Genomic DNA, 14,155 nt, shown 5'->3' on the forward strand with positions numbered 1-14,155 from the left:
TTCTATGTTTGATAATACCACCACTTACATTTTACCAGTTTCTATGTTTTATAACACCACCACTTACATTTTACCAGTATCTGTGTTTGATAATACCACCACTTACATTTTACCAGCATCTGTGTTTGATAATACCACCACTTACATTTTACCGGTTTCTGTGTTTGATAATACCACCACTTACGTTTTACCAGTTTCTGTGTTTGATAATACCACCACTTACATTTTACCGGTTTCTGTGTTTGATAACACCACCACTTACATTTTACCAGTATCTGTGTTTGATAATACCACCACTTACATTTTACCGGTTTCTATGTTTGATAATACCACCACTTACGTTTTACCAGTTTCTATGTTTGATAATACCACCACTTACATTTTACCAGTTTGTATGTTTGATAATACCACCACTTACATTTTACCAGTTTCTGTGTTTGATAATACCACCACTTACATTTTACCAGTATCTGTGTTTGATAATACCACCACTTACATTTTACCAGTTTCTATGTTTGATATTACCACCACTTACATTTTACCAGTATCTGTGTTTGATAATACCACCACTTACATTTTACCAGTTTCTATGTTTGATAATACCACCACTTACATTTTACCAGTTTCTATGTTTTATAACACCACCACTTACATTTTACCAGTATCTGTGTTTGATAATACCACCACTTACATTTTACCAGCATCTGTGTTTGATAATACCACCACTTACATTTTACCAGTTTCTATGTTTGATAATACCACCACTTACATTTTACCAGTTTCTGTGTTTGATAATACCACCACTTACATTTTACCAGTTTCTATGTTTGATAACACCACCACTTACATTTTACCAGTATCTGTGTTTGATAATACCACCACTTACATTTTACCAGTTTCTATGTTTGATAATACCACCACTTACATTTTACCAGTTTCTATGTTTGATAATACCACCACTTACATTTTACCAGTTTGTATGTTTGATAATACCACCACTTACATTTTACCAGTTTCTGTGTTTGATAATACCACCACTTACATTTTACCAGTATCTGTGTTTGATAATACCACCACTTACATTTTACCAGTTTCTATGTTTGATATTACCACCACTTACATTTTACCAGTATCTGTGTTTGATAATACCACCACTTACATTTTACCAGTTTTCTATTTTTTGATAATACCACCACTTACGTTTTACCAGTTTCTATGTTTGATAATACCACCACTTACATTTTACCAGTATCTGTACTTGATAATACCACCACTTACATTTTACCAGTATCTGGGTTTGATAATACCACCACTTACATTTTACCAGTTTCTATGTTTGTTGATACCACCACTTACATTTTACCAGTTTCTATATTTGATAATACCACCACTTACATTTTACCAGTATCTGTGTTTGATAATACCACCACTTACATTTTACCAGTTTCTATGTTTGATAATACCACCACTTACATATTACCAGTATCTGTGTTTGATAATACCATCACTTACATTTTACCAGTTTCTATGTTTGATAATACCACCACTTACATTTTACCAGTTTCTGTGTTTGATAATACCACCACTTACATTTTACCAGTTTCTATGTTTGATAATACCACCACTTACATTTTACCAGTATCTGTGTTTGATAATACCATCACTTACATTTTACCAGTATCTGTGTTTGATAATACTACCACTTACATTTTACCAGTTTCTATGTTTGATAATACCACCACTTACATTTATCAGTTTCTATGTTTTATAACACCACCACTTACATTTTACCAGTATCTGTGTTTGATAACACCACCACTTACATTTTACCAGTATTTGTGTTTGATAATACCACCACTTACATTTTACCAGTTTCTATGTTTGATAATACCACCACTTACATTTTACCAGTTTCTATGTTTGATAATACCATCACTTACATTTTACCAGTTTCTATGTTTGATAATACCACCACTTACATTTTACCAGTTTCTATGTTTGATAATACCACCACTTACATTTTACCAGTATCTGTGTTTGATAACACCACCACTTACATTTTACCAGTATTTGTGTTTGATAACACCACCACTTACATTTTACCAGTATCTGTGTTTGATAACACCACCACTTACATTTTACCAGTATCTGTGTTTGATAACACCACCACTTACATTTTACCAGTATCTGTGTTTGATAATACCACCATTACATTTTACCAGTATCTGTGTTTGATAACACCACCACTTACATTTTACCAGTATTTGTGTTTGATAATACCACCACTTACATTTTACCAGTTTCTATGTTTGATAATACCACCACTTACATTTTACCAGTTTCTATGTTTGATAATACCACCACTTACATTTTACCAGTATCTGTACTTGATAATACCACCACGTACATTTTACCAGTATCTGGGTTTGATAATACCACCACTTACATTTTACCAGTATCTGTACTTGATAATACCACCACTTACATTTTACCAGTATCTGGGTTTGATAATACCACCACTTACATTTTACCAGTTTCTATGTTTGTTGATACCACCACTTACATTTTACCAGTTTCTCTGTTTGATAATACCACCACTTACATTTTACCAGTTCCTTTGTTTGATAATACCACCACTTACATTTTACCAGTTTCTGTGTTTGATAATACCACCACTTACATTTTACCAGTATCTGGGTTTGATAATACCACCACTTACATTTTACCAGTTTCTATGTTTGATAATACCACCACTTACATTTACCAGTTTCTATGTTATATAATACCACCACTTACATTTTACCAGTATCTGTGTTTGATAATACCACCACTTACATTTTACCAGTATCTGTGTTTGATAATACCACCACTTACATTTTACCAGTTTCTATGTTTGATAATACCACCACTTACATTTATCAGTTTCTATGTTTTATAACACCACCACTTACATTTTACCAGTATCTGTGTTTGATAACACCACCACTTATACTTTACCAGTATCTGTGTTTGATAATACCACCACTTACATTTTACCAGTATCTGTGTTTGATAATTCCACCACTTACATTTTACCAGTATCTGGGTTTGATAATACCACCACTTACATTTTACCAGTTTCTGTGTTTGTTGATACCACCACTTACATTTTACCAGTTTCTATGTTTGATAATACCACCACTTACATTTTACCAGTTTCTATGTTTGATAATACCACCACTTACATTTTACCAGTATCTGTGTTTGATAATACCACCACTTACATTTTACCAGTATCTGTGTTTGATAATACCACCACTTACATTTTACCAGTATTTGTGTTTGATAATACCACCACTTACATTTTACCAGTTTCTATGTTTGATAATACCACCACTTACATTTTACCAGTTTCTATGTTTGATAATACCACCACTTAGATTTTACCAGTATCTGTACTTGATAATACCACCACTTACATTTTACCAGTATCTGGGTTTGATAATACCACCACTTACATTTTACCAGTATCTGTACTTGATAATACCACCACTTACATTTTACCAGTATCTGGGTTTGATAATACCACCACTTACATTTTACCAGTTTCTATGTTTGTTGATACCACCACTTACATTTTACCAGTTTCTATGTTTGATAATACCACCACTTACATTTTACCAGTTTCTATGTTTGATAATACCACCACTTACATTTTACCAGTTCCTATGTTTGATAATACCACCACTTACATTTTACCAGTTTCTATGTTTGATAATACCACCACTTACATTTTACCAGTATCTGGGTTTGATAATACCACCACTTACATTTTACCAGTTTCTATGTTTGATAATACCACCACTTACATTTTACCAGTTTCTATGTTTGATAATACCACCACTTACATTTACCAGTTTCTATGTTATATAATACCACCACTTACATTTTACCAGTATCTGTGTTTGATAATACCACCACTTACATTTTACCAGTATCTGTGTTTGATAATACCACCACTTACATTTTACCAGTTTCTATGTTTGATAATACCACCACTTACATTTATCAGTTTCTATGTTTTATAACACCACCACTTACATTTTACCAGTATCTGTGTTTGATAACACCACCACTTATACTTTACCAGTTTCTATGTTTGATAATACCACCACTTACATTTTACCAGTTCCTATGTTTGATAATACCACCACTTACATTTTACCAGTTTCTATGTTTGATAATACCACCACTTACATTTTACCAGTATCTGTGTTTGATAATACCACCACTTACATTTTACCAGTATCTGTACTTGATAATACCACCACTTACATTTTACCAGTATCTGGGTTTGATAATACCACCACTTACATTTTACCAGTATCTGTACTTGATAATACCACCACTTACATTTTACCAGTATCTGGGTTTGATAATACCACCACTTACATTTTACCAGTTTCTATGTTTGTTGATACCACCACTTACATTTTACCAGTTTCTATGTTTGATAATACCACCACTTACATTTTACCAGTTTCTATGTTTGATAATACCACCACTTACATTTTACCAGTTCCTATGTTTGATAATACCACCACTTACATTTTACCAGTTTCTGTGTTTGATAATACCACCACTTACATTTTACCAGTATCTGGGTTTGATAATACCACCACTTACATTTTACCAGTTTCTATGTTTGATAATACCACCACTTACATTTTACCAGTTTCTATGTTTGATAATACCACCACTTACATTTACCAGTTTCTATGTTTGATAATACCACCACTTACATTTTACCAGTATCTGTGTTTGATAATACCACCACTTACATTTTACCAGTATCTGTGTTTGATAATACCACCACTTACATTTTACCAGTTTCTATGTTTGATAATACCACCACTTACATTTATCAGTTTCTATGTTTTATAACACCACCACTTACATTTTACCAGTATCTGTGTTTGATAACACCACCACTTATACTTTACCGGTATCTGTGTTTGATAATACCACCACTTACATTTTACCAGTATCTGTGTTTGATAATACCATCACTTACATTTTACCAGTTTCTATGTTTGATAATACCACCACTTACATTTTACCAGTTTCTGTGTTTGATAATACCACTACTTACATTTTACCAGTTTCTATGTTTGATAATACCACCACTTACATTTTACCAGTATCTGTGTTTGATAATTCCACCACTTACATTTTACCAGTATCTGTGCTTGATAATATCACCACTTACATTTTACCAGTTTCTATGTTTGATAATACCACTACTTACATTTTACCAGTTTCTGTGTTTGATAATACTACCACTTACATTTTACCAGTTTCTGTGTTTGATAATACCACCACTTACATTTTACCAGTATCTGGGTTTGATAATACCACCACTTACATTTTACCAGTTTCTATGTTTGATAATACCACCACTTACATTTACCAGTTTCTATGTTATATAATACCACCACTTACATTTTACCAGTATCTGTGTTTGATAATACCACCACTTACATTTTACCAGTATCTGTGTTTGATAATACCACCACTTACATTTTACCAGTTTCTATGTTTGATAATACCACCACTTACATTTATCAGTTTCTATGTTTTATAACACCACCACTTACATTTTACCAGTATCTGTGTTTGATAACACCACCACTTATACTTTACCAGTATCTGTGTTTGATAATACCACCACTTACATTTTACCAGTATCTGTGTTTGATAATTCCACCACTTACATTTTACCAGTATCTGGGTTTGATAATACCACCACTTACATTTTACCAGTTTCTATGTTTGTTGATACCACCACTTACATTTTACCAGTTTCTATGTTTGATAATACCACCACTTACATTTTACCAGTTTCTATGTTTGATAATACCACCACTTACATTTTACCAGTATCTGTGTTTGATAATACCACCACTTACATTTTACCAGTATCTGTGTTTGATAATACCACCACTTACATTTTACCAGTATTTGTGTTTGATAATACCACCACTTACATTTTACCAGTTTCTATGTTTGATAATACCACCACTTACATTTTACCAGTTTCTATGTTTGATAATACCACCACTTAGATTTTACCAGTATCTGTACTTGATAATACCACCACTTACATTTTACCAGTATCTGGGTTTGATAATACCACCACTTACATTTTACCAAGTATCTGTACTTTGATAATACCACCACTTTTTACATTTTACCAGTATCTGGGTTTGATAATACCACCACTTACATTTTACCAGTTTCTATGTTTGTTGATACCACCACTTACATTTTACCAGTTTCTATGTTTGATAATACCACCACTTACATTTTACCGGTTTCTATGTTTGATAATACCACCACTTACATTTTACCAGTTCCTATGTTTGATAATACCACCACTTACATTTTACCAGTTTCTATGTTTGATAATACCACCACTTACATTTTACCAGTATCTGGGTTTGATAATACCACCACTTACATTTTACCGGTTTCTATGTTTGATAATACCACCATTTTACATTTTACCAGTTTCTATGTTTGATAATACCACCACTTACATTTACCAGTTTCTATGTTATATAATACCACCACTTACATTTTACCAGTATCTGTGTTTGATAATACCACCACTTACATTTTACCAGTATCTGTGTTTGATAATACCACCACTTACATTTTACCAGTTTCTATGTTTGATAATACCACCACTTACATTTATCAGTTTCTATGTTTTATAACACCACCACTTACATTTTACCAGTATCTGTGTTTGATAACACCACCACTTATACTTTACCAGTTTCTATGTTTGATAATACCACCACTTACATTTTACCAGTTCCTATGTTTGATAATACCACCACTTACATTTTACCAGTTTCTATGTTTGATAATACCACCACTTACATTTTACCAGTATCTGTGTTTGATAATACCACCACTTACATTTTACCAGTATCTGTACTTGATAATACCACCACTTACATTTTACCAGTATCTGGGTTTGATAATACCACCACTTACATTTTACCAGTATCTGTACTTGATAATACCACCACTTACATTTTACCAGTATCTGGGTTTGATAATACCACCACTTACATTTTACCAGTTTCTATGTTTGTTGATACCACCACTTACATTTTACCAGTTTCTATGTTTGATAATACCACCACTTACATTTTACCAGTTTCTATGTTTGATAATACCACCACTTACATTTTACCAGTTCCTATGTTTGATAATACCACCACTTACATTTTACCAGTTTCTGTGTTTGATAATACCACCACTTACATTTTACCAGTATCTGGGTTTGATAATACCACCACTTACATTTTACCAGTTTCTATGTTTGATAATACCACCACTTACATTTTACCAGTTTCTATGTTTGATAATACCACCACTTACATTTACCAGTTTCTATGTTTGATAATACCACCACTTACATTTTACCAGTATCTGTGTTTGATAATACCACCACTTACATTTTACCAGTATCTGTGTTTGATAATACCACCACTTACATTTTACCAGTTTCTATGTTTGATAATACCACCACTTACATTTATCAGTTTCTATGTTTTATAACACCACCACTTACATTTTTACCAGTATCTGTGTTTGATAACACCACCACTTATAATTTTACCGGTATCTGTGTTTGATAATACCACCACTTACATTTTACCAGTATCTGTGTTTGATAATACCATCACTCTACATTTTACCAGTTTCTATGTTTGATAATACCACCACTTACATTTTACCAGTTTCTGTGTTTGATAATACCACTACTTACATTTTACCAGTTTCTATGTTTGATAATACCACCACTTACATTTTACCAGTATCTGTGTTTGATAATTCCACCACTTACATTTTACCAGTATCTGTGCTTGATAATATCACCACTTACATTTTACCAGTTTCTATGTTTGATAATACCACTACTTACATTTTACCAGTTTCTGTGTTTGATAATACTACCACTTACATTTTACCAGTTTCTGTGTTTGATCATACTACCACTTACATATTACCAGTTTTTATGTTTGTTGATATCATTACTTACATTTTATCAGTATCTGTGTTTGATAATACCACCACTTACATTTTACCATTATCTGTGTTTGATAATACCACCACTTACATTTTACCAATTTTTGTGTTTGTTGATACCACCACTTACATTTTACCACTTTCTATGTTTGTTGATACCACCACTTATATTTTACCAATTTCTGTGTTTGATCATACCACTAGTTTTGTTTCTCAAGTTTTTGTGTTCAGTAGAACTGTTTCTTGGTACATTTTTTATTAGTTAAACAAGAAGAGATCTTTCTATTGGTAGTGTTGATGCAATCGTGTGTTTTTAAAATATCAAATATCTAGTTGTGGTAGTTCTTTGAATGTATTAACAATAATCAGTAACTGCTACTTTCCAGACTGATCGAGAACCTGTTTACAATCCCATTGGTGTCCACTTGCTAAGTAGTGACATCTAACAAATATAAACTGTTAAGTTAATAATTCTTATGGGAAATAGTTACATAAAAATAAAAACTATTATTCAGTGAGTGATATCTGATGAAAGTGTTAATTTACTGATATCAAATATAACACATGAAGTTTATAGTATCCTATAATACTACATTTTTACCCACATGAAGCAGAGTGAACGTCTGTGACTTTAAGTTTTTAATATCATTTTTATGTCTCCAACAGAGTAGATGTTTGTGAGTCAGCAGTAGAAATTGTGACACCGTACTGGGCTTCTAACAGTGCAGGAAAAATACGAGCCATTGTTAACACGCAACACCTTCAACAAGCTATTCAACAAGAAGTATGCGGGTGAGTTTTAAGTCCTGTGTCACTAGTTTGAGCTGTTATTAACACTAACACCTTCAGTAGAACAGTGGTTCTTAACCTTGTTGGAGGTACTGAACACTATTATTAACACTAACTCTTTCAGTACAACAGTGGTTCTTAACCTTGTTGGAGATACTGAACTAAACCAGTGGTTCTTAATCTTGTTGGAGGTACTGAACACTATTATTAACACTAACACCTTCAGTTCAACAGTGGTTCTTAACCTTGTTGGAGGTACTGAACCAGACCAGTGGTTCTTAACCTTGTTGGAGGTACTAAACCCCGGAAGTTTCGTACTTGCATTCACTGAACCCTTCGTAATTGGAAAAATAAAATATGATTTTTTCAAATACAAAACAGAAGTAGATATTTTATCAGTGCACAAAATGAACCATGCTTCAGTTGCACACAATATCACTGTGTTCAAAGAACAACACCAAGAAATCTTGAATTTCACACAAAAACAAAAACATAACTCAATGAATATTTACTGCAAATCAATGTGACTTTTGCTGTTGCCTTTCAGAGACAAGTTCAGAAATGCGCGGCTTCACCTTGGCTAGTGCCACTCTCATATCATTTTCGCAACAAAGTCTGTTCCTTTTATTCGTTTTTATGTCTACCATCCTCGAAAAGGAGTGCTCACAAAGATACATTGTAACAAACATTATGAGTATCTCAAGGTCTTTCTTAGCAATAAGAGGGTACGCTACGATTTGGTGACACCAAAACGTTGAGAGCGTTGTTGTTCTGAAAAGTTGCTGTTGAACCTGGCTCTGCTGAAGTTCAATGATTTCGTCGAGGTATTAATCATTGACATCTGCTCTCGCAACACTAAACGTTAACGGCTGTCTTACCCATTCTGGATGTGACTCTCTGGTAAGGAAGTATCGGTTGAGAGACATTGCGAGCTCATTTAAGTGCATGACAATTGCTTTCTTCAGCTCATCGAGTACAGAAATACTTGTTTAAGACTTGCTTGACGAAGTAACATTACTTTTGCATGAACATTTCTAAACTTGTCAGCTGCAATTCAAATACGAATCGGCACGACACAAATCATATACTGTTCATATACTCACTCAACAATAAAAAAACTAGAACTAACACTGTAAATTAGAAGTACAGTCTCAGTTACAGAGATATTCTGCTCATACAGTCACCCAACTATAAGAAACAAGAAGTAACGCTGTAAATTACAAGTATAGTTTCAGCAACGGAAAGATTATGTTCATACAGTCACCCAGCTATAAGAAACAAGAAGTAACGCTGTAAATTAGAAGTACAGTCTCAGTTACAGAAATATTATGTTCATACAGTCACTCAGGTATAAGAAACAAGAAGTAAAACTGTAAATTACAAGTATAGTCTCAGTTACAGAAAGATTCTGTTCATACAGACACACAACAATAAGAAACAAGAAGTAACGCTGTAAATTACAGGTGTAGTCTGAGTTACAGAAAGATTTATGTTCATACAGTCACTCAACAACAAGAAACAAGAAGTAAAACTAAATTACAAGTATAGTCTCAGTTACAGAAATATTTTCTTCATACAGTCACCCAACTATAAGAAACAAAAAGTAACGCTGAAAATTAGAAGTACAGTCTCAGTTACAGAAATATTCTGTTCATACAGTCAACCAACTATAAGAAAACAAGAAGTAACGCGATAAATTACAAGTGTAGTCTCAGTTACAAAAAGATTCTCTTCATACAGTCACCCAACTATAAGAAACAAGAAGTAACGCTGTAAATTAGAAGTACAGTCTCAGTTACATTAAGATTCTGTTCATAGAGACACACAACAATAAGAAAAAGTAGTAACGCTGTAAATTACAAGTGTTGTCTCAGTTACAGAAATATTCTGTTCATACAATCACTCAGCTATAATAAACAAGAAGTAAAACTTTAAATTAGAAGTATAGTCTTAGTTACAGAAATATTCTGTTCATACAGTCACCCAACTATAAGAAATAAGAAGTAACGCTGTAAATTACAAGTTCAGTCTCAGTTACAGAAGGATTATGTTCATACAGTCACTCAACAATAAGAAACAAGAACTAACACTGTAAATTACAAGTACAGTCTCAGTTACAGAAATATTCTGTTCATACAGTCACTCAGCTATAAGAAACAAGAAGTAACGCTGTATATTACAAGTATAGTCTCAGTTACAGAAATATTCTGTTCGTACAGTCACTCAGCTATAAGAAACAAGAAGTAACGCTGTAAATTACAAGTATAGTCTCAGTTACATTAAGATTCTGTTCATAGAGACACACAACAATAAGAAAGAAGTAGTAACGCTGTAAATTACAAGTGTTGTCTCAGTTACACAAAGATTCTGTTCCTACAGACACACAACAATAAGAAAGAAGTAGTAACGCTGTAAATTACAAGTGTTGTCTCAGTTACACAAAGATTCTGTTCCTACAGACACACAACAATAAGAAACAAGAACTAACGCTGTAAATTAGAAGTTCAGTCTCAGTTACAGAAATATTCTGTTCATACAGTCACCCAACTATAAGAAACAAGAAGTAACGCTGTAAATTACAAGTACAGTCTCAGTTACAGAAAGATTCTCTTCATACAGTCACCCAACTATAAGAAACAAGAAGTAACGCTGTAAATTAGAAGTTCAGTCTCAGTTACAGAAAGATTATGTTCATACAGTCACTCAACAATAAGAAACAAGAAGTAACGCTGTAAATTACAAGTACAGTCTCAGTTACAGAAATATTCTGTTCATACAGTCACTCAGCTATAAGAAACAAGAAGTATCGCTGTAAATTACAAGTACACTCTCAGTTACAGAAAGATTATGTTCATACAGTCACTCAACAATAAGAAACAAGAAGTAACGCTGTAAATTACAAGTATAGTCTCAGTTACAGAAAGATTATGTTCATATAGTCACTCAACAATAAGAAACAGGAAGTAACGCTGTAAATTACAAGTATAGTCTCAGTCACAGAACGATTCTTTTCTTACAGTCACTGAACATTAAGAAACAGGAACCAACACTGTAAATTACAAGTGGCTGAACCGAACTGTTGACCGATAGCAACTGTTGTTCAGGTGTTCTAATCCAGTCTTGATGTACGTTTGTTTCTGTTGAAGTAAAATGATATTTGAAGTTGTTACTTTCGCCTGTAGAGTGTCGTATAAACTTTGAGAACTTGTCACAGTAAATAATCTAATCACAACGTAATGAACACAGAAGTAATTCGATACCTTTCAGTGAAACACTGAAGTAACGACTGTATGTAATGATCATAGTTTATATAAAGGTGTAAGTTTATGTAAAGGTCAATACTTATATATGTGTCATGTTTGTATTATCTAACAGATAGGATACAATATTAAATAAATTCGAATTATGTTCTCGTTATAAGTTTTATAGAATGTCGCCCCACAGTGGCATAAACAAATTCGAATTCTGTTCTCGTTATAAGTTTTATAGAATGTCGCCCCACGGTGGCATAAACAATTTCGAATTCTGTTCTCGTTATAAGTTTTATAGAATGTCGCCCCACGGTGGCATAAACAAATTCGAATTCTGTTCTCGTTATAAGTTTTATAGAATGTCGCCCCACGGTGGCATAAACAATTTCGAATTCTGTACTCGTTATACGTTTTATAGTATACGTTATACGTTTTATGCCCCATGGTGGCATAGTGATATGTCTGAGGGCTTACAAACCTGGAATCAGGGTTTCCATAGCCACAGTTGGCACATAGCTTTCTGCTTAGTTACAAACAAACGTTCTATAGAAGCTCACATTTTACAAAAAGCATGTTTTAATGTTAGGTCCAGATCGGGGCAGACAAGGAGGTGTACGGACGAGTGTTCGTGTGAACAGAAGTACAAGTGGCACCGCCTGCTGGCTTACGATCCGGAAGACGACTGTAAAGGTATCTTCATGGACTGGTTCCTCTTCCCTTCCTGTTGTGTGTGCAGGTGTGCTAATCTCGCCACTAAATAATCCTTTCTTAACACTACAAAAAGATGGCTGACTTTGAAAAGGGAAAGAAGACGTTGGTCGACAAGATATTTGGTGAATTGGTTAAAGTACATTCGAAGTTTGGTCCCTCGCGACATGAGTGACCTTTTGTCAATTGTTTAGTATACTATTTACCTTAGCCCTAATTCTGCGATAATTAAATTCCAATACCGATAGCATGGCGAATATTGATTGAGTATTAATAATTCCGAGAGGTGTTAACATGTTGCCCTAATCTAGCGCGAGGAGTGGGCAAACAGCGACCTTCAATGGCGACTCAGACACGTCTCCACTTCACTATAGAGTGACATCAATGAAAAGTGTCGGAGCTTACCCTAGCGTGCATACGCTTGTGTAATGTTTTTTCATTCTAAATGTATATTTGTTTTCTGAAAATTTATAAGAAAATGACTGATACTTGTTTAAAAAGAGACAGTCAAGATAAATTGTTTGAATATTAACCGAATAAAAGCGTGGTATGAAGAATACAAAGACAAAAAGTAAACCTACATTAATTTTCACACACGTGGTGTTGTGGTATACTAGTTGTGTTTTCACACACGTGGTATTGTGATATACTAGTTGTGTTTTCACACACGTGGTATTGTGGTATACTAGTTGTATTTTTACACGCGTGGTATTGTGGTATACTAGTTGTGTTTTTACATTGTTCATTTCCTGCCATTACCAGCAGAGTTGAATAAACATAATTTGGTTACAGCTGTCGTGATTATTTGTTACGTCAATGTAAAAGCACATTTAAACAGTTATTAATTTTCAACTGTTTGCTTGGTAAGACACATTTAACAAGCTAAAAAAAAAGTTCTACGTTAAATTAAACGTCACTACGTATACGCTGATGTTCTGCTCCTTAGCTAACATGTGATTGGTCAAACCAGGTTTTCATTAAAAGATTGATAAATCATTTTAATACCTTATTTAAGCCTTTGGAATAAATTGATAAAATAACAACAAACTCAGGTTTCAGTAGAATGATAATTATATTATTTTAACACGTTAAGTAACAAAAAACAATTATAACATCAGGGCAGATTCGTCTATCGTAACAGTGGTTATCAGGAATAACATTCAACGTAAAGTTATACTGACAACAAAACACGATTTGATACACAGACAACGAACCAGTTAAGCAAAATAAAGACATTACATTGAAGCGAGAAAATTCTGTTTTGGATTGAAAAAACAACAACATTTCTTTAAGATATACCAACAAATCTAGCGAAGCCAATA

General features: G+C 33.4%; 1 protein-coding gene across 2 annotated transcripts in view; it reads left to right on the forward strand.

Annotated features, from left to right (window-relative positions):
• The window catches only part of LOC143256174 (protein spaetzle 3-like), a 48,076-nt gene extending 34,451 nt beyond the window's left edge, over window positions 1-13,625 (forward strand). For both annotated transcript variants that reach the window (XM_076513034.1, XM_076513033.1), the window contains exons 4-5: window positions 8,752-8,877; window positions 12,712-13,625. In XM_076513034.1, coding sequence (XP_076369149.1) covers window positions 8,752-8,877; window positions 12,712-12,886 — 301 coding nt within the window. In that variant the 3' untranslated portion in view covers window positions 12,887-13,625. The remainder of the gene's footprint in view (window positions 1-8,751; window positions 8,878-12,711) is intronic.
• Window positions 13,626-14,155: the final 530 nt, after the last annotated feature.

Source organism: Tachypleus tridentatus, chromosome 7 (assembly GCF_004210375.1).
Source record: "Tachypleus tridentatus isolate NWPU-2018 chromosome 7, ASM421037v1, whole genome shotgun sequence".
Lineage (NCBI taxonomy): Eukaryota > Metazoa > Arthropoda > Merostomata > Xiphosura > Limulidae > Tachypleus > Tachypleus tridentatus.